This window comes from Hippoglossus stenolepis, chromosome 18 (genome assembly GCF_022539355.2).
Source record: "Hippoglossus stenolepis isolate QCI-W04-F060 chromosome 18, HSTE1.2, whole genome shotgun sequence".
Taxonomy (NCBI): domain Eukaryota; kingdom Metazoa; phylum Chordata; class Actinopteri; order Pleuronectiformes; family Pleuronectidae; genus Hippoglossus; species Hippoglossus stenolepis.
This window is the reverse complement of record NC_061500.1, coordinates 11,673,905-11,695,787: the sequence shown is the minus strand read 5'-3', so window position 1 is coordinate 11,695,787 and position 21,883 is coordinate 11,673,905. Positions and strand designations below refer to the sequence as shown.

The 21,883-nt window shown below is 43.5% G+C and overlaps 1 protein-coding gene across 4 annotated transcripts; it reads right to left on the bottom strand.

Moving 5' to 3' along the window:
- Positions 1-861: 861 nt before the first annotated feature.
- On the bottom strand, positions 862-20,730 carry prrc2b (proline-rich coiled-coil 2B). Of its 4 annotated transcripts, none has more exons than XM_035141348.2 (31): positions 20,563-20,730; positions 15,808-15,985; positions 15,536-15,713; positions 15,154-15,256; positions 14,991-15,054; positions 14,685-14,828; positions 14,068-14,381; positions 13,794-13,918; positions 13,546-13,709; positions 13,355-13,442; positions 13,056-13,227; positions 12,009-12,366; positions 11,545-11,903; positions 11,123-11,324; positions 10,817-11,018; positions 8,645-10,684; positions 7,930-8,090; positions 7,691-7,806; positions 7,456-7,597; positions 6,958-7,034; positions 6,557-6,844; positions 6,296-6,397; positions 5,950-6,136; positions 5,761-5,858; positions 5,550-5,677; positions 5,164-5,404; positions 4,892-5,059; positions 4,681-4,760; positions 4,451-4,523; positions 3,981-4,190; positions 862-3,226 (listed from the first exon to the last, which is right to left on the bottom strand). In XM_035141348.2, exons 2-31 carry the CDS (start codon positions 15,920-15,922, stop codon positions 3,059-3,061), a joined length of 6,867 nt encoding a protein of 2,288 aa, XP_034997239.2. In that variant the 5' UTR covers positions 15,923-15,985; positions 20,563-20,730; the 3' UTR covers positions 862-3,058. The 4 variants fall into 4 exon arrangements, with proteins under 4 accessions (XP_034997239.2, XP_034997241.2, XP_034997240.2 ...); XM_035141350.2 differs by having other exon boundaries at positions 7,930-8,087; XM_035141349.2 differs by having other exon boundaries at positions 15,536-15,710.
- Between the last annotated feature and the right edge of the window lie 1,153 nt (positions 20,731-21,883).

The window sequence follows — 21,883 nt, the reverse complement described above, 5'->3', positions numbered from 1 at the left end:
TAAGTCGATTAAGCGATTAGTCAATTAACCGTAAAATAATCAGTCACAATTTTAAATATTTTCATTATACTTTGTAATTTGTTCCTTTTCTTTGTCGTATAACATAATGAAATTAATATTTGGGAGTCTGGGGCTGTTTTTGGAGGACACCACCTTAGGTAAGTGAAGGTTTTTGTTATTAAAATGTTTTGATGTTTCATTGACTAAATAACTAATCAATAGTTTGCATCCCTATTGTGACACCTCATTACAGGATTTGGAATCAGTGTTAAGTTATGAGCGATTGAACAAAACAGTAACTCGACCCTCCAGTCGATCACTGGTCAAGAGAAGTATGCTAAACAAGGATGAACCGCACAGCCAGGTCAAAAAAGACGCCCTTTAAACTGCAAAAACATAAGCGGACTTAAAAAGTATAAAAGATGAGGAATAAAAGACAATGGGCATGGTGCTGATATTAAATCCTGATTATATCTCCATACAAGCAGACTAATCAGGATATACGAAGAAATGGCCTATTAGTTTTTTTTTTAATTCTTGTAAATTAATTATAAAGTAGAATGTCTTTTGTTAGTGGTGGCTATAACGTGTGGCTATTAGAGACATTCTTTTGCATTTCAAACTATAGTAGTTAAAACCATGCTTGATTTCCTCTTTCAGCAGATGCCTGTGCCTAATGAAAAGCTGTTCTATAGCTTCACATTGAACATTGTGTGAAATACAAAAAAACTGCATGTGAAATACCTTTTACTTTTCAGAAACTGAGCTGGTCAGTTTTAAACTGACTCCAGTCTCCTAAAACTTGATTATTGTACTTGTAAAGTTCTCCCAGCAACCTCAGCTAACAGCTCCAAGACTGAAACCATTTGATGCATGATTTTAATATGACAAAGTGAGAGTACAGAATCAACAGTACATTTAAGAAATCACAACTGCTTTATTTCTTTTCTTTCAATAAGCTCTTTTTTTTTAACAAGGGAGAGTATTGACCAAATATCTGAAAGGATAAAGATCAGATAGGATAAATAGAATGCTGGATCAGCTGTAGAAAGCACTGGTCCTCCAACAAAAATGAAATATGCATCTTAAAAGTACAAAAAGAAAGAGTCGGGGGCATTTTGGTGCAGGTACAATGATGAGAAGCATCGAGATCTTTTTGCAGTAAGGGATAAGAGGCAAAAAACACTCCAAGCCTGACAAAACCTATCGACAAGTGAAAGCAGTCCATTCTGAGAACAGTGACCTTTTCAACGTTAAATCCTTTATAGTGCCATAATATCTAAAAATGAAATGTGGGTTTGAGCCTCTCTTCGCTGACGAGGCCTGACTGTACAGTTAAGTATGCATATACATATATACCAGTGAAACATTAAGATAAATCGCAACATGTTGTAGTGTCATGGAGCATTATAGTAAGCAGTAACATTTAACCAGGTATGACATTGGCATTTTTGAGTTTCAAAATAAATGTCCATTACAAAAAACAAAACAAAGTAAAAGGATGATTCCAACAGCTTCACATTTTCATATAGAACACTTTAAAAGTCCTTCGTAGTCCACTGGAACTGCAGCGCGCACAAAAAAAAAAGCGTAAGCAAAATTTTTTAATTCAGCAAGCAAAGCTTAACGCCCCTCGTTGGTGATCATTAGCTTCTATCAGGAAAGAGTAAAAGTTATTTGGACCCTGATTGTGATTATAGTTAGGCTGCATTTATTGCTCGTGCCACCTCGGAGACCAGATGCTGAGTAATCAAATGGGATGAGTCCGTTTCTTCACCATTTCCACAACTGTAGCAGGATTTGAACAGAATTGGTGAACAGTGTTTCAGGAGAAAGCAAACTGCCCCAAGGTTAAGGGATGTCAAAATAATCACATGTTCATCAACTGAAAATTTGATTCATTACAACCCAAATAAAAAAGGGATACGAAAGCAAAGCCTTTTAAATCAGCTAATTCATGAGGGTCCTTAACAGAAATAGAGAATGCAGCCCCCTCCCCCCACAAAACGTCACAACGAGCCCCAAAGTTTTGTTGCCAGCTTGGCATTTGTTTAAAATCCTTACAGTCGACGACAGCGTTACCAACACCGCGTTCGGGTAGATAGGAGTCCTGCGAGTTTACACACACACACACACACACACGTTCAGCACATCACATGCACACGCCAGATCGATGCCAGTGAAGTTCCTGTGGAAGCGACATGATTTTGGTACAATGTTCACCTTTTTGTTTCAGTTTATAGACAGAAAAAGAGCAAGCAACAGAATGTTTAAAAAAAAAGCAAACAGACTTTTAAGAAAAGAAATAATTTCTACCGTTCTACGCTGTTTTTGCCGCAGTTCATGGGCTGGGTGAAAAAACCCCAGAGGATGCGCTTCTAGGCTGAAATCGACTTTTGCCACAGTGACATGCAACGATGTCCACAAATTGGAGTTAGAATTTTTTCCCAGGTTAATAGAATACGTCCTTTACCAATAGGATGAAGGGGTGATGACTTGAACCTTTTATTTACCAGCAAAAATGAGCAGCAAGTGCCCCACTGCATTTCAATTGTTTAAAAAAAATGTTGAGCAGACCTTTCGTCTCATAGCGAGTTTTATCAAGAGTCTGCCTGGTCTCGAGGGCTACAGTCCATAAACAGGGAGTAAATACAGTTTGGCAAAATGGTGTGAAAAATGAACAATCTGTCTGAGTTGGCCACTTTTCTTTTCCCTGCTTCAAGGAGAAATCCAAAAAAACAGAAATATCTTATCTTTACCAATCTCCCCTTAAAAGTGACTAATAATAAATTAAAGAGGACCTTGAAGAGATCTGCTTAAAAGACTGTTTGTGTCTATGTATATATTTATAATATATTTATATATATCTCTATACGTGGTGTGAAATAATAAGTGTCCAGTTCTGACAGTTCAAAAAGGGGTCAATTCATCATGTCTGCATGTTTGCCCCTTGCCTCGGCACCTCTGGATGAGATGGGTCTCAGAGGGCTCAGACATTGGTGGAGGGGCTTTGCGCTGACAGGCTGGGTGGTGATGAGGACGTTCAGGTCCATTGTTATTATGCCTTGCCCTCCTCTACTTTGACAGCCTGGGGTTTGATGGCTCCAGTGCGTGCTGGTTTGGCTTGCCCCATGGAGGGTAGGGGCTCCTGGAGTTTGCTGGTCATGCCCCCGGATGGTGTCTTGCCCTCACCCACTGCCTTGCGCACTTCTCGTAAGGTTTTATTCTGTACAAAGAAGAGGCAGGGTTACTAAAGCTTACAGCAGCGTCTAGTGAGCTTTACATTCATGCTGTCAAGTTTGTTTGGATAGTCCAAGGCTGATGTTCAGCTACCTGGAAAATATCAAAAGATATATTCCTTATACATGTCTCCCTCTGTAGTTTCAGACCATTTAAAAGGTTATGTTGTCTGAAACAATGTAAATTTACAGTTGGATCCCTTTTATGAACAGTGATCACATAGTGAGATTGAGCCAATGACACCAAACTTCTACTTCATTCAGCATAAAAACTGCCTTTTGCATCATAAACTCTACAGAAAGACAGATTTTTGTCTGATTAACCAAATCATCTGTAAGTTCAACCAGGCTGCTGATTACTTGTCAATGAGTTGATAGTCACTTAAACCAAGCTGATTATCAGCATCAGGCTATCCAAAACAATCATTCATCTGCAATCATATTTAAGAGTGCATATAAGGAATTATTTTTACTAATTAACTGTTGAATGACAAATGTAAATATATTAGTTATATACAATATATAAACATGTTCATATTTAAGACAAATTGTTATTAGTATCAACAGTACAGAATTACACGATCTCAGATACGCAGTAAAGACATTTCAGATATGATAACTACAAATGTACACTAAAAGTCAAAGGCACTCTGTAGATAAAAGCCATAAAACAAGTGATTCAAACAGAGAAAAAGAAAATAGATTAAATGAAATTACCTATATTTACAGTGGGTGGCTCACCTTCATGCCATCCTCTGGCCCCTTAACAGGGGGCTCGGGGGCCGAAGGAAGGTTGGAGTGGGAGGGGTCGCGGCCAGGGTTAGGGTAAGGGGGGGAGCGGATGATGACAGGCTTGTTCACCTGCATGATTGGTCTCTGGATGGGGTTGGGGAAAGGGCCTGTGGTGGGGGGCCGCATGTGCATCACCATGCTGCCCTGAGTGGGTGGGACCTGGTGGCCGTGGGGGTTAAGGGAAGGTGAGGGAATGGGAAATAAATGAAAAAACAAAAAATTAGCACTGATCTTATTAGGGTATTTTCAGACCTTTCACTCAAATACCTGCATTTTCTCACAAGTTTCTTGTTACGTTATTCAATTTTCATTTTTGGAACTGATCCCTGGGCCATAATTTTGAGATACACAGCATTAGATGTTGGAAAACACTCACACACTCCAATGCATCTCAAAATAAACATTTGAAAAATACATACCTGTTGAGTGTAATGTGTTGGCAGGGGGCCTAAAGGGCCAGAGGGCTTCCCACTGGGGCTGGCAGACCCAGGCCTGATGAAAAGAAGGCAAAAAAATATATATGTTTTTCCAATCCATGTCTTCAAAGGTGCATTGTAATACACCTAATCTCAATTGGTAACATCCCAAAGTAGCATATTAAGTGTTAGCTGTACATACAGTTAAATTCTAGTAAGTGTTTTCCACTCACCTGTAGGAACCTACAGACATGCCCTGGGAGTGGTTGGGCTTATCAGAATACTGAAAGCCTTTCATTTCCATCTGCGAGGCCTGAGAATAGAGCAACAACAAAAACATTTAGCATTACACAAAACACTGTGGACTACTCTTTCTATCATTATTGCACTAATGTTTGAACAATGCAGTGTTTGGGTGGGTGGCATGAGAGCTACTAGTCCTACCTCTCGACTGCCGGTCATGACAGCAGCCTGGGAGCCAGGTGGCATCATCCGACGTGGGGCTCCCACCGACAGGTTCTGTCCCTGCTGCAGCTGGATGGACTGTGGGAGGATGAGATGCTGCTGAGCTGAGCCGTAGCGCAGCTGAGAACCAGGGAGGGGCATGGTCACCTGGTGACAAGAAAGATCTTATTGTATTTAAATCTTAAAAAATCCGACGGTTACAACACGGTATCTTGAGCTGTTGTGAAACCGAGTTTGACCTATGAACTAACCTGAATGAGCTGAGAGTCCATTAACTGGGAAGAACCCATCCCAGGGCCCTGATTCATCTGGCTGTCATAGACTAGTTGCTGGCTGCCATTCATTGGCTGGTAGTGTGAGCCTGACTGTGACTTGACCATGTCTGAGGGCTGCATGCCAGGGAAAGGAGAGTAGGGCCCCTTGAGAGGGGCTCCGCCCGACAGCACCATGGGGCTGGGCTGTGACAGGTTGTGGTGCATGTAAACCTGTGACCTGAAACGAAGCACAGCAGCAAAATGAGCAAAACAAAAGCAATCAACTACACTCAAATGAGGTTCATGTGTGCCATGTGAGCTGAACATCCAACTAAATTGAAGCAAATTAGTGGGATTTCAGTGAAAAATTGAGGTGGCAGTACCTGAAGGGAGGAATAGAGCTGAACATCTCTTGAGACTGAGAGACGGGTAGACCGCCCCGAAGTCCCAGCTGAGCCTGAGCCTGAAGAGACGTGTGGAGAGAGATGGGAATCTGCTGGGCTGCAGCCGCCTGAATGAAGGAACAAATGTAACATGATTACAATTCTGCTGATACACATCAAGCCTGTGTGTTTATTTTGTTTATCCCTCTACCTGTTGGTATGTCTGCTGCTGGGTCATGTTGGGAGGTACAAGGCGTGGCTGGCTTGGAAAGACATGGCCATCCAGATACAATGGTGTGATGTGATTACCTACAGACATGACGGGAAACAACATGTTTTAGTTTAGTTGTCTTTAAAGAATAAACCCTCATCATACAAAGAAAAATAAAATCTGTTCTACCTTGCATGGACATGGAGGGTGCTACTGAAGCCACAGGCATTGGAGGCATGGACACTCCTCCAAATGAACTGTAGCTGACACTGGAGCCAACGCTGCAGGGAGGCTGACCACCTGAAGGTATTCCGCCAGGGGAGCCCTGCTCAGGGAGGGACTGGGAGTTCTCCCATGCCTTACGTGCAGATTCCATCTGAAGAAAACAAACATTCACAAACACCACAATCAGTTTTGCCTTTATGTTCCCACTATATTTACAAGAAATGGTTGCTTAAACAGACACCGATTTTCCTTTATTTGGTATATGTATGAAAGACACAGCTCTGTGTAAATGGGATTGTAATTCAAGTACCTTGAGAGTGAGGTCAGCACTGGGGAAGGAGATGGGGTTGAGGTTCATGCCAGGCTGCAGATGATTGGAGCGCAGCATGGGAATAGTCTGATTGAGAACAGTCTGTTAAAAAATAAGGTTCAGGATCAATATCTCATTATTAATGTACTCTGCTCTTTCTGGAAGCATTGTTTAAATGGTTTTAATTGCAATCATCGTAAATGCATTCAGATCACCTCTAGTTGTTTCCAAGACAACAGAAGTACAGATAAAAGCACTCACATTGGTGGCAAGTGCCTCCTGAAGCTTGTTGACAGGATTGGACACTGGCACCGGGGTAGAGCCTGGTGGTAGGCTGAAATCAGAGTCTTTGGCACTAACACCAAACTCAATAGGAGGCCCGGGCAGCACAGTGTCCACATGTAGGTCCACGCCATTGACTGGCGTGATGGGGCCACCTTCCAGCCTATCAACACCTTCAGAGCCCTTGCGGTGTTTCAGGGAGCGTTCGTTTCCGATGGGCCCCGGCTTGTGCTGTTCTTTAGTCTGCTCTGGGCCGGCATCAGAGTCCTGGCAAAGAGGAACATATACATACATTTATTTAGTCGTTTAATTTGGTTTCAACAAACGATATTTGACAATAATGAAGCAGAGAAGAAAACTAAAACTATTAACTGTATTACCTCGGAGTTGGGCTCGCTCCCAGTGTAAGACACCTGTTTAGTCCACGAGTCTCCCCCTGAAGACTGGACTGAAAGAGCTGCAAGAGATAAATGAAATCCATTAGTGACAAATAGAAAACATGACCTGTTATATAGATGAATATCTCAATGAAAATCCTTTTGTTGAAAGGCAAACATTTAATAGTAAAGAAGTAAGCTTTTACATAGAATCCATATTTGAAATAATTATTTCCTAGCTTTTGTGTTATAATGGCCATTATTTAAAGAGTGCAAACACACTGCTGCATCCCTAAAATTGACAAATACAAAAAACCTCAGTTTAATAATAGAGAAAAGCTGTCAAATAATATTACAATAGTATATCCTGCTGTAAAATACTTTAGTAAATGTGCACTGTGAACAATGTTAAGATTTTCTCACCAAAGCTCCTGCTTTATAGAGCCATATAAAAATCCCTGAGGACAAACACTTGACAGGAATTAGGACCTTTTCTGTTACCTGAGCTGTTGGTCTCCCAGATTTCAGTTCCCAGATTGTTGGAGGACAGCGCCTCCTCAGGTTGCTCAATGCTCATGCTTCCCTGCTTTTTAGCAAAGCGTGGTGGTATCTTGGATGCGATCGTCCTGTTCTTCACTGGCATCTAACACGGCAAAGGAAATAATGCTTAACAAACTATGCACTTTTTGTTCATCTCAGCAGGAGGACTGAGCATCTGGATGTGTGTTTAACTTACAGCAGCTCCCTGTTCCTTCCTCCTCCTGTCATCTTCCTGTGGGCGCCTTTGCTTTTTGGATAAGGCGTCCTGGTATCCATCTGGATTTGAAACTGGTCCCCCTGCATCGCCATCAACTAAAAGAAAACAGACATGTGGTTTGTGCAAAATACAAAAATGTAGGAGCAGTAATTGCCCATGGGTATTTCATTTCTATCAACATGGAGAAAAACTATTAATCCAAAAAACGCAGGACTCACTGGGGTAGCTGCTGAGTTCATACTGGGACAGAGGTTCGGCTATGTCTGACTTGACAGGTCCTGGATTTAGCTCCTTGTCCAAGTCCTTCCCTGACGGGTCACTGGGCTCCCTCTCCTCTGGCTCTATGCTGTAGATGGGGCCCAACTCATCTGGGCTCCTGCTGAAAATAAATGGATAATTTAAGCACCACTAAAAACATCAACAAAAATATATATAAAACTGTCACAAACTTAAGACAATCTCGTGATACACATCATTTAATTTGGGGCAGTTGTCAATTTTCAAAATCCAGGCCTGGGGGGGATTCTGTGGAAAATCTTGTCTGTAACTGACTGCATTGGGAGTCATGCCATTGACCTCAGACTTTATTCAACAGCAGGGCAAACAGTAGCAAACAATACTTCTCCAAAAATAATAAGCATTTACTTTCATGAATAAATAATTGTTCCTTCAAATTAAGGTGCCCTCTGACATTCCCGTCACTGTCAGGGGACAAGCTGGTTAATTTTGAGGTCAAAACAACATGTGAAGAAAACATTTTTTTGTTGGTTTCATAGCAACTATGAAAACCAGGCATGACACAAGACACTGTTGCATCAACACAATTCCCAAGCACATATTGAGGAGGCTTCATTCCATGAAGCAATAGATATGCGTATAAGAGGGTAGAACCTACAATGAACCTCTATCATTCTGTTCTATTATTCACCTCACCTCTTACAAGAAGTCCCTCCGTTCTGCCAACTGTCACTCCTGTTAGAGGACGACGTGGGGGGATTATCAGGTGTACGCGTCATCTTGCTCACTTCAAGCAGCGATGGCTCTCCTTTCCTGTTCTGCCGTTCCACCAGCGGTCTCTGGCTGGAGAAACTTCTCTTGGAGAGTTCCCTTTTCTCACCAGAGCCTGGTTCACTATGGCCATCAGATGGAATATCACCATGTCCCTGTGTAGCTGCGCCTCCGGCTCGCTTCTCTCTCCAGTCACCCAAGTCGCTGTTGTCTGATCCTGTCTCCCATTCCTCCACCTGACCATGCGGGTTAGGCCGTCCACCAGAGTAGTGGCCACTGGGCCAGTTCTCTTCCCCGGTGCCTTTGGGACGACCAGGCCAGGGGTTTGCGAAGTCTCCATTTACATACTCGTCACTCGTCCACTGGTTTGTGCCTGGTTCACGTTCTTGTTGTAGACGACGGAAGCGTGGAGGCTTGTCTTGTCGGGGTGGACGACGTCTCCTCAACATCTGCCTGTCTGGGTTATCGTTGTCAATGTAGTATTCTCCTTCACGTTCCTCTGTGCCATTTTCCACTAAAGAGCCAGTGAATTTAGTTGGGTACTTGAGAGACTCACGCTCAACAGGGAGTCTGCGGGTATAAACTGTCTCAGCTCCAGGACCATAACCATTCTCTTGCATGGAGCCACCATTGTTAACAAACTGGGGTCCACGGCCTCTCCATGTAGAAATGTCCCTGGAACCCCCAAAGCCTCGAGTGTAACTTCCAGTGGTATTCAGTCTGGGAGGCAACGTGCGGCCCCCAAAGCCCCGGCCGGCCTTGGTCTTTTCTTTGAAATCTGCGGCCGTCTGGTCATCTGTATACACTTTGTTGGATCTCCAAGAATCTCTATCAGCTTTACGGACTTCTGCTGACTCTGTGTAACCTTCGCCGTTTTCAGATCCCTTCTCGCGTCGCCTCTTCGGCAGTTCCTCATACTCGGAGGCTTCACTCAAGGTCTCACTGACATTTCGCCTCCGGGGCTTGCCCCTCTGGAACTCCTCCACCGTGACCAGGTCCCGAGGTGCTGCTCTGCCTCTGCCTGTCCGTTGGGCACCGATTCCACTGCTGTTGTTATTATTGTTATAAGCTCCTCTGAGATTGTCCCCACCTCGGCCACCACGGCCTCCACCTCTAGAGTTGAATTCCCTAAAGCCTCGACTGCGGCCTCTACCTGCTCCCCTGACTGCACCAAAGGCTTGTTCTTCATCAATAAAGATCCAGTTATTACGCCGTGGTGCCTGGGGATCGCGATTTTCTTGGCTGTCTCTAGGTGAATGGCTCTTGCTGCTCTCCCAGGGGTTCTCCTTGGGAGAATCATCACTGTGGGTGCTCAGTGGTCTTTCTGTTTTGATGGGAGCTGGTGACTGACGCTGCCTCTCTTCGGGTTGTTTCTCAACAACAGGTGAGGCTGCACGCCTGTTGCTGGCAGGCTGGATGTCTCTCTTCAAGTCATAAACATTGGTAAGGACTTCTTTCTCTAGACGGTAGGGGACAGGCTTCTCCTCAGGCTCAGGTTTAGGCTTCTCATTCTCCTTATCTTCCACTTTGAGTGCCTTGAGAACTGGTTTCTTGATGGGCCCGGTTCTGCGAATCAAAGTACGCCCACTGGGTTCAGATGGCTGGCTCACACTACTGCTGGAGCTGGAACTGGCTTCAGACCACTGGCTTTGAGCACTGTTAAGTCCTCCATCTTGTTTCTGGCCTCTGTCTCTTTTCCAATTGTCCTTGGAGCCATCTAAGGTCTCGTCATGAGATTCAGGGCCATCTTTGAGATGTTTGTCTCTGGAGTCTTGTTTTGGGTATTCATTATCTGCAAGATTCTGGGGTCGGGTCTGAGCAGTGGTCAGCAAACCATGGTCATGATGTGCTCTGTCTGGGCCCCGGCTCTGGAAAGCATGGTGGGGGAGATCATCTTGAGGGTGGGGCAAGCACTCGTTGGCTCTTTCTTCATAGCAGTCCTGTTGGGAGCTGATGACATCACTTCTGTAGAAGAAAGCCCATCAAGAGAAGCCTATGTCACTAAGCAAAGTTTTACTAGATGTTTCATAGTTTTTAGAGAAAATACAGTGCCTAGAATCAAGAACTGCAAAACATATTTTTATTACAATCACCAACCTATCATCTGGCAGGCCACTGTCTGAGCTTTCATGTTGTCTCTGGTAAGGTGGGGTGAAGCTGCGCGAGGGGTAGCCATCCTGGTTCCACACAGGGTAAGGCTCAGTGGAGGGGGCTCTTCTCTCCTGGTGCAGGTTGGAATGGCCCTCATCAGAACCAGGACTGTTCAAGTGGTCTTGATGCATCATGGGTTTCATCATTCCTGGTGGAAGAAAAATGCAGTGTTGAAGTTGTATTTCCATGATAGAAAAATCAACTAATTTTAGATGTGATGGTATATGCTTGTTTTGTTAAATTTGGGCTCACCTGAAGAATGGACAGCACCGGGGTAGTAGTCCACAGGAGATCGTCCTTGGGTCATGCGGGGATCCATGAAAGGTGGCATCATCATCCAGCGGGGGTCAAACCCGAGGACATGTGGGGGATAGTAGCCCCGCTGTCCATGGCTTGAGTTTGACGGGGCAGGGTGTCCTGACTGCTGCCAATGCTGCATCTTGTACACTTGATCCTGTTGAATGTATACAACAAACACGTGTCAGGAAATGCATACAATTAAATCCAGTTCACTTTCTAGACTAAGTCAAAATGGCCGGACCATGTATAATTAAGAACCAACTCGCCTTGCAACAGGCCCTTTTAGCATCATACAACAAAGCAGTCAATAATATATTGATACATTAGTATGAGATTTGGACTTTGTGTCAGAATGGGCATCCAGTGGCACTCACCGGCTGCGGCTGCTGCTGCTGCGGCTGTTGCTGCGGCTGCTGGTGGTGGTGGTGCGGCAGTGGCGGCGGCGGCGGCTGCTGCTGCTGCTGCTGCTGCTGCTGGTGGTGCGGCAGTGGCGGCAGCGGTTGCTGCTGCTGCTGCTGGTGGTGCGGCAGTGGCAGTGGCGGCGGAGGCTGCTGCTGCTGCTGCTGCTTTTGAAAGCGGGGTGGGATGGGTTTGGAGGTATGACGTCCGTTGTAGTCTCCTGAGGGGGAGGAAGGCTCCTGTCCATCATCCTCACTGGCACGGTAGTTAGAGAAGCCAGATTCCTCGCGGTAACTATGGCCCGGAGAGTTGTCTGTGAGACACTCAGTTCCATCTGGAAAATAATTGATAAAACAATATTAGAATTGCCTGTTGTGGAGCTTTTATTTTAAGTTAAGTATGTGGACCTAAATGTTTAGGTCTACTTGCAATTTCTCACCTTTTGTGCTGTATTGCCAGTTCTCAGGTTGACTTTTACTTTGTTCCCTGTTTGGGGACAGCGGGACTTCTTTGCCATCTTCCTCTTTCTGGCCCTCCTCTGTCCTTGACGTCTGCCTTTCGGTCTTCCCAAATTTCTCATCCAGCCTTTTCAGTTTTTCAGCACAGGCAGCCAGTCGCTCCTCACGGGCACGCCTCTCTTCCTCTTCCCGGCGTTTACGGGCTCTCTCGACTGCCTCCGACAGCTCAGGTGACACATACTTGGCCCTAGCAGGAGCCTGGGCCTGGGACTGAGACTGAGACTGGCGCTGGTGATCTTCCTGGTCAGTCAGTGGCTCACCTTGGATTTTCTGCTGGGTCTAGAGACGAAACAGAGGTAGTTCAAGGGGAAGGACTTCTCATTTATGTAAAGCATAGGATTTTCTTGAAAGCACATGGAACTATGCCCTCTAATAGGTAAGGTTTTCAGTTAGTTTTTTTTTCAGTGTAAATTAATATCAATAACATGCCAGTTGATCTAATCCTAATTTTTCCTTTTATCTATTTTTTTTTTTTTTTTTACAAAAAACCTAAACCTGTGTACAAAGGAAAGAAATTTCAAATACATCTCAGTCCAACTATTTTTTTAAACCAAAATGCTAAACAAAAGACTTTCACTTGCTAAGCAAAAAGAAAGTAAAAAGCAGCCAGGCACATCACTTTGGTTACTGCAAGGTAATCTCTACTAAATATCAATTAAAGTCAAATTTAAGAGCATGTGAGGGCACAAAGCTATTGCTCGGTTGTGTTGTTTTATTATAATGTAGAATATAGGACAAGATGTTGAATATCCCTTGTATGTTTGAAGGTCTTCTGCTCAATTTAGGTTACCAACTACCTGTAGTCCCTAGCACCAGCGGATGCTAGGGACACAACCTGCCTTAGCACCTTAAGAAAGATTAAAGAACGAGATGTGTTTCAACTATGACTAACAGTGTGAATTATTCTTAGACATTTTATCTCAAAAGAGGAGAATGAAAGTGGAAAACAAAGCATTGTGGGCTTTTACCTGTGTGTCCGTAGGGAGATATCTGCCGTTGGTCTTCCTTGCAGCCTCGTGATGGTTATGTTGGTAGGAATAGTTCTCTTCTGTGCCCTCTGGGGGGTAAACCTCACCTGAACTCAGGGAGGGGTGGCACTCGCGTTGGATCTCTCTCTCTCTCTCCCTCTCCCATTCAGTCCTAAAAAATGTACAGATCAAAATGAAACCAATAACTTTCTTTAAATGATGACAAAACTATGACAGAGTGTTTTCAGTCTAACAGGAGCATTTAGAGCAGTAATGAGTTATGAGAAAAAATATCTCACCACATCTTGTTTTTATCCTTGTTCGAGTGCTCATCTTCATCATCACTAAACTTGAGTTTCTCGCCATAATCAACTTCCTCATGGAGTCCTGGAGGAAAAACAAAATTAAAAAAATATATAAATAAAACAGCTCAACAATTTTATTTGATTCTCTGAGAGAGAGGCCTGGAGGCAGTCTGAGGAATACTGACCAGCCCATCCATCCTCGCATTCGTGGTCAAGCTCATCCAGATCCTTCAGATCCTCAGGATTGATGATGGCTGGGCGTTGAGGTCTTTCACCAGGCCTGCGGATGGGCTGAGAAGACTGTCGAGGTGGTGCACGCACAAAGCGGTTGTCTCTTCTCACATCACCGCTGCAATCAGGGATAACGAAATAGACACGTTAGCGATCGCCTAAATAACTTTTACAACTGCTCCCACACTGTGAATGTACTTACTTGACGAGTTCAGGTTTGGCAAAGCTCTGTCTAAAAGCGGGTTTGTTGTCAAATCGGACTGGAGCTGCGACGGTGGCAGGGACATGCTCTGTACCTGGGGCTTCACGTGTGTCTTTAGAGCACATCTGTTAACAGCAGGATGACACAAGATGTTAATGGAAGTAAAACAATTAGCCAACAAAAGGGATTGAGCTGTTTCTATCCAAAAGTTGACAAGTACAATAAGTCTTCGCATGTGAGGCGTGTGAAAAATAATGAGTCAAACAGTACTTACAAATGCGGGCAACATGTCATGGTAGACAGCAGTGGAAGTGTGGTGAAGTTGGTACTGCAGGGCAGTAGGGACGGTTGTTCTGCGGACAGGCTGGGCGGGGCGTAGGGAGGGCTCCTTGGGGTCGAGGACCGGTGACAGAGCCGTCACTACACTTGTAGGGGTGGTGACCGTGGCAGAGGGGGGGTGAGATGGGGCGGGAGGGGTGCCGGTCTCACCCAGGGCAGTGAGCTTACCCTCAGGATCTGCAGGCAGGCCGAGGGTCAGGGTTGAGGGCTGAAGGTTCCTGCCACCACCTTCCCTCCAGCTCGTCACATCTTTAAGTGGGAGAGGGAGATTTTTTAGAAACGCCTATTGACAAATCATACATGTGTATGTGTGTATTTAACTGACAAATTGTGAAATCCAATGATATTTTTTATCATCGTCTCCGTGTTTAAAAACTGCTACTGGAGACAACTATATGACATTCACATGGGTTATTAAAAAAAAGCTGTTAATGTGTTTCAACACTATCATTAGCTTCCAGACTGTCACAAATGTTGCCACCAATTTAATAATTTGCTTTCAAGCCGATATTATCTTAGCTTTGAGACGACCAGCCAACTCCTGAGACTTACTCTGGGGGCGGAGGCTTGGTCCTGGCCCATACGACGGATCGAAGCCGCTTCTTTCCTTGCCAACCTTGTCCTGTTCTCCAGCTGCCTTCAGCGTGGGAAATTCCTCGTGAGAGAAGGGCTGAAGTCGGTTTGAGGCCCTTAAACCTGTAGTTTGTGTTAAAAGAAGATACATTAGGAATGTTGTACTAATTGGCAAAGCCAGATGAGGTGCATCATATTGACAACATATTCTTCCCCATGAGCATGCAATTACATTTTTAAATGCAAGTCACTCTCAATTAAAGTCAAACGTGTGCTCTCTCTCACCATCTAGCTCTTTTGCCCTTCCATTTAGCTGGGCCCATTGCTTTGGTCCACCTGCGTTTGTGTTCTATGGAAAGAAAATTAAAAACAATTGATATGCGGGTTAAAAAAATAAATCTACAAAAAATGCCCATAATTGAACATAACTACAGATTCACATACGCACCTCTTGGTTGGCTGCCGGTGAGGGCTTCTGAAGATTGGAGACAGATTTCTGTAAAGCCAGCTGCGGCTGCAACTCCGGCAGCTGTGTTGTTGATGCAATAGAACTAAACAAGAAGGAACACATTTAGTCAAAGCAGGCACATACTGACTGTTACAAAGCTCAAAGCTTTATTTAGTTTTATTGCAATTCTTCTCTCTGAGAAGGGCTCTCTCAGGATGCACCTACGCATTGAACTTAATGTAGCTAACTTGTTCAGGTATTTGACAACCATACGTCTGGGTTTGAGACGAGTGCATAAAATATTAAAATGAAAAAAATACTCCTGAACTTTAATGATTATATGAGAGGGTAATTTGCTGTGTGTGAAGCATTCTCTCCTCACGTCTTTTGATCGGGTTGTTCCTGCTTGTTCGCCCATCCTGTACCGTCTTTGGGCACAATAATCACGTTGGGATCGTTTCCTTTGTTTTCAGACTTCAAGCTCGGCAGGTGAGCGGGTGGGGGCATGCGCCGGGCAGTGGCCACTTTGCCAAGACTCTGTAAGCCATGTCGCGGAACTACTGGGAAAGAAACCACAAGTAGATGAATCAAGGTAACTGAGATTTGATCACAGAAATATATGGTAAGATGGGAGAAACAAAACATCGATCTTACCTGTATTTTTCTGATTTTCTATTGATTTTCCCTTGTACTTGTCAAATAGGCTGAGTGAAGAATACTTGCTTTTCCCATCCTTGGACTTGGTTATTTGCCCCAAACGATCGGACATTGCGATGTAATGTCATCTAGTATGGAAATTTTTCTTTGCGCCTCTTCCCAGTGCTTTCTGATTCTGCCAAGAGAAGAGGGAGGAAATTTCAACGTTTAGTATACACCTTACCGCCAGAAAACACGTTTTCTTAACCTTAGGTCAACAATAATCATCTTAAATCTTGTGAGAATGGAGACAATCTGGATTTTGGCAGCACGAAATCCATTCTAGATTCTTGTAATATTGAAAGCAGAAACCCCCTATTGTTTCTAGAAAGAAAGCAGCAAACTTGTATAAACTCTTTTTTAACTTGTTTATTAATATATATTTATTTAAACTTTACGAAAGAACATGTCAGGAATAGTGATTCAAATGTAGGCTATATATGCATCCATCATCGTTTGTATAATTTGTACAAAAATCAGTTTCACTTGCTTCTGTCTACCTTAAGCCATTTTCAGACATGACCTATAGGTAAAATTCGGAGAATTGGCGGCCGAATTTACACGCAGTTTGCATTTCACACATGCACAACAGAGTGGGAGGCTTTATGCACAGACAGCATCAAATCCTCCACATTATTCAGGCGAGAGGTGCAGCAGCTGGAGCAGAGACAGGAAGTGACGTATTAACTCCACTGCGTAGATCACATGATCATGTTTACAGCACCCTGACACCGTAATCAGCTCTCATCACCACAAACTCTCTTGACATCTTCGTCTGTGTCCTTTGTGTTTATGACATCCCTTTTTCACCAGGAGATTTTTTTTTATACGTCTGTCTCGTGCTAGACTCGACATCAACCCCCCCACACACACACACACTTTTCCCCCTGGATTTGCACAAACTTTATACTCGGAGGTCAGGCAAGGAAGTCAGCAGAAACTACAGAGTGTCTCTCTCTGATATTTGCGTTCACACACACACGCACCTCCTCCGGAGAAAATACGGAGGAACTGTGGAGTCCAGTACATGCCTGAATGCAGCTTTGGAAATATCCCAATAATTCATATCAGAAATACACACCTATTCTGCTAAGCCAGGATAGAGTTTCTGTAACACACTGCTGTTTAGCTTTGTCAAATGTCAATTTTCAGGGTTTTGAGCACCACAGACCAAATTCCTCTCGCCTCCATTGCACTGACATTAGAAGCATTCCTTTGAGAGGCAAACAAGTTCAAGACCAAGGCTCGTAAAACTGAAAAAGCTGCGTGACTAGTCACCATAATGGGGCTTTTGGTGATTACAGGTACTTGTGTTTTAACATTCCCAGGCTTCAGGAGATAAAATCTATACATGAAAATAAAGTGTGGCAGCTAGGATAAATGTTCTCTATTTTGTCATGTAAAAGTACAATGTTGGCAGTTTGACACTAAGCTGGAGTTATGCTTCCTGATACAGGGTACAGCATAGTTAGCGGTGCCAGTATTACATGAAATCAACCGCTGTTTGTTGGATTAGACAGCGATTTCTGAATGTCTTCTGATTCAAACACAATGAATCAGTATGTTACCCATTTGTTTTGCTTTTCTTCCACAGGCAAAGCACTGACTGAAAGTGCCAATGCAAAGCAAATAAAAGAAAGGGGAAGCGATGCTGTGGGCCAGTTGCTTATTTTGCATCAGACATGCTCTGCTTGTACAGTGAGCAAATAAAGAGACTATTTAATCTGATTCAGCGTAGTGTAAATATGGTTGAATTGACCGTAATGTTTTGAAATACAAACTGACTGAGTATTTCTAAACATAGGTGTAGAGAGACCACCTACATGTTAGTGGTCAGATGAACTTGTGTGGTTTTTGCAGCGTGTTCATGTGCAACTAACAAAAGCCAATGGGAGGTGACGCATCAGTCGTCCTTTGTTCGCACCAGTATTTCTGTATGTCCCGGCCCTTGGACACACAGTGATCATAAGCCTCTCCAGTTCGACCTCAGCAGCGTCACAGTTATACAGAAAACCATGTGTGGTATGTCGGCTCTGATCACAGAGGCCCACAGCACGGTTTGGAACATGTATCCTAAGCACCTGTAAAAATATCTGTAGTGTTCAGGTATTCAACATGTCTCGAAAACCAGTTACAGTCACATCAATTCTTAAAAGGAACAAATTACCATGGACATTTGAGATTACATGGAAAAGAGTGGTTTGTTCCACATTCACATCTGTTGTGAAACTTCACCTCCAACTTCTGATTTAGTTTGACCTGGGGGCAGCGGCACCATCACGGCCAACTTGTACGCAGTCATGTAAGAGACAGTCTTTGTGTAATATTTCTGGTATTATGTACCTTACTTTGTACTGAGGTGCCGTGAGCAACCGACGCTGCAGATATGCTGCCCTCAATATGCCGACAGGGAAACCTCCCAATTTAGAGCAAGATAAAATTATAAAATGACAATTTTCACACTATCAGATCTGTTTTGAGCAAATTGCATTACTGTACAAGAGGATTTTTATCTCGACTGTTATACTTAAACCAGACACCACCTTTTATGTATTATGTTTAATAGATAGTCCACTGGAAAACTGTTCACGGTAAACCCCATCTGAGTTTTACATTTATAATGTTATTATTAGAATAATACAAAATAAATGTGGCACGGCATCCCAAAGTCTAAGGAGCAGATATCTCCAAACCATGATTGCAACTCTCTGTAAATCAAGATACCAGAGGATAATAAGAAGATAAGCAATCGTGTGATATATTACACCCTCAAACTAAAATCAAATGTGACAGACCATGTTGTTGTTGGCAGGAAGTAGACTCTTTCCTGGTAAAACTCCATTTCCATCTATTCATCCCTTACAACTGAGATACTCTGTAGAACTGAGTCTCACCTATTTCACTTGGATTCGTGTCCTTAAAACACCAGATTATACTCAAATATGAGCTTTGTACTTATAGGGAGTTAGGGTTAGGTAAACACACAGTCAATCTAATGCAGCAGACCAGAGTACATCAAATCTAATCAACACTAACAGACATACAGAAAAACATGCGGATAACGACAATAAAGCAATTAACTCATGTGCGTCTACTTACCTTTTACTTAAATTTTTCCAAAACCCAGATCTTTTAATGGCATCACGTTTATAACAAGATTTTTTTTTAAAATTATTGTTCACCTAAATCCGCCAAAATCGTAGAAAACAAAGGTGGAGAACATTGTCTAACAAGAGCAACACACGCTCTTCCAATTCATAATCAATACTGTTCTTATCTTCAGTAAAATAGTATTACCAAACGATAATCAAACGATTAGCTGGGTTTTTATCCTGGTTTTATGCTGTGATAAATGCAAACGCGTTTTCTTTAAGTGTGCATTTTAATGATGGCTTCTTGTGCTCGGATTTCAGAAGCGATTGCTTAATCACACGCGAGGAGATGTGGAGTGGGACCCAAAACATTGAAAGTGAACTCCAATCCACTCGTGGTTATGTGCAACATTAGCTGAGACACCAACACCTGCATCTGCCTATTTCACTGTTATACACACAAAGCGATGCTGAGAAAGATCGTCGTCCGAGTGGAAAACCAGGCGATGGGCGACGCACCGGAGGCCGCTCGGGGTTAAAGCTCCGCAGTGGCGTTTAACTGGGATTTCCAAAGCAAATATCTGCCCATCGCGCTCCATTTAACTAAACATTAAATCACACCACGCCATTTTCTCCTGTGTTAACCCAAGAAAACAAAGGCGGTCTACAAAGGCCCTTTAAAAATTACACCTTTTGTGGAGGCTAGCAGGATGTGGAAGCTAACGCAATGACAGCTAACGTTATCCCTCCCTTGACTTTGTTTACCTGCAGAAACACATTTCCACCAGACAACGAACGGAAAACAACACAAGGGCCATAAACACACATGTGCTGAATTATAATGTTTGACCTCTGTAACGTGAACGTTACTTCTCGGTGCCGTAACCTCACTGGAAGCTAATGCTAATTACCGCACACGAAGCTGACACCAGCGAGTGCGATGCTCGAACAAAAACAAACATTTCGGCTAATGGTTAAAAACAAAGAAGCAGATATTGGGATGATGTTTGCTACTGGGATTCGACATCATGTTCAGATGTAGCGTAACGACACAAGCGTCAAGAGGAAGCCTCGGAGTAGCTGCTAGCCATCACACATGCTAGCTATGTGGAAAAAGGCTAATGTAAACACCAAGTGCTGCTGGCCGAGATCCCGGGGAGATGTGCATCGCTTTTATTTACATGATATATAAACAGAAGAAAAATGGCGTTTACTCGTTTATTTATCCTAGAAAATAACAAATTTAAAAACACAACACGACCACTGGCTCCACATTAGCGGTGGTTAGCATCGGCGGTTTCAGCTTGTTACGCTAAACCTCCAGCCGGGTGCTCAGGAAACAACCGTGACAGGCCGGGGGTTTTCCACACACTTCCCCGCTGTGTTTCACTTCGCCGAATACACGGTGGTTTCACCAGCGGGAGAAAAAAAAACCTCCGTGAAACCTGCGCTGACATTTTCAGCAGCCGCCGCAGCTCGGGCTGAACACAGCGGTGGGAATGTAGGACAAGGCGATTAAAAATGGCTGCTGCCCAGAACAAAGCAACAATAAAACCGGGCAGCGGAGAAGAACGGGGCGAAAGTGGAGATTCGAGGAAAGCGTCCGCGCGCCGCAACTCACCGTTTGAACGAGTTATCTTTTCTCCTGGCTGCTGACAGAGATGCGTTTCCACAAAGTGTTGTCTGAGCGGAGGATGGATGGAGATTGTTTCAGCCCCGATCTTCTCAGGTTCAACCGAGAGCAGTAGCTTGGGTCATACCCGGCTTCAGACTGTGGGGGGCAGAGCGGAGCCGGATCCGCTCCCTGCGTGGCTACGTCACCGAGCGACGTGAGCCAGGAGACGCTGAGACTGCCCCCTGCTGGTCAACCGTGGCAATTACAGATAGATAGATAGATAGATAGATAGATAGATAGATAGATAGATAGATAGATAGATAGATAGATAGATAGATGAATGCACCACCAGACTTAAGAACAGTTTATAACACCAGGCCATCAGGTTTCTAAACTTGTTGTCAACTCATGACTAACAACCCTTCTCGCCCAACACTTATTGTACCGTTGACCCTGTGTTAACTTGCACATCATAAATAAAACTTGAACCTGAACTAGATAGATTACAAAGTTATTTTTAATGTACAGTAATAACATACCCTATAAATGGAACTACTACAACCACTACTATACTAGTAGTAATAATACAAATAATATTTTTATTCATGTAGCACCTTTAAAAGCAGGGTTTGCAAAGTGCTTTGAGAGACAAAGCAGACACAGGATACTCAGGGGAAATTGCAAAAAGTAATTTACAGAGAGTCTTAAAAAGGATTCTAAACCAAACAGTGAGCCAGTGGAGAGAAGCTTGGATTGGAATGTTGTGATGCCGTAATATGATGAACGTGATCCATTTTATGAACAGAGAAATTAGCTCTGAGATAATAGTTATTTATCAGTCTTGTTCCTGAAGTGCTAAAGTGCTTGACTATCAAAAGTAGAAACATATGTACAGTAGTTGTACAGTAGAATTTATTTAGATTTACATCTTGTAAAAAGAACAGTGTAGGAATTACCTCTGCTGTAAGAGCTCTTTAATGTGACTTAATAGAGATGCAGAAAAGTCAAATCAAAACAGAGACAAACATCAGTAGTTACAATATGAGGTTATGTTCAAAAATTTAAAATCCCCACATCCCCTCCTCAAAATAGAACATTGCCAGATTTCATGATGATTTCAGCCAAGCCTTGTTTCTTGAGTCCCGGGGCGTAGTCGAGCAAACTCCTCTAGAGGGAGCCCTCGTCTCACTCTTCTTCAACCGTTCTTCCATCCTCTCCAATGGTTTCTGTACTTCAGTGAACCAACACAGGCTACTGGTGCATGTCTTTTTTTTTAATCTTATAAATCACAGACAGCCATTCATTTTTTGTGCAAATATTTTAAAAA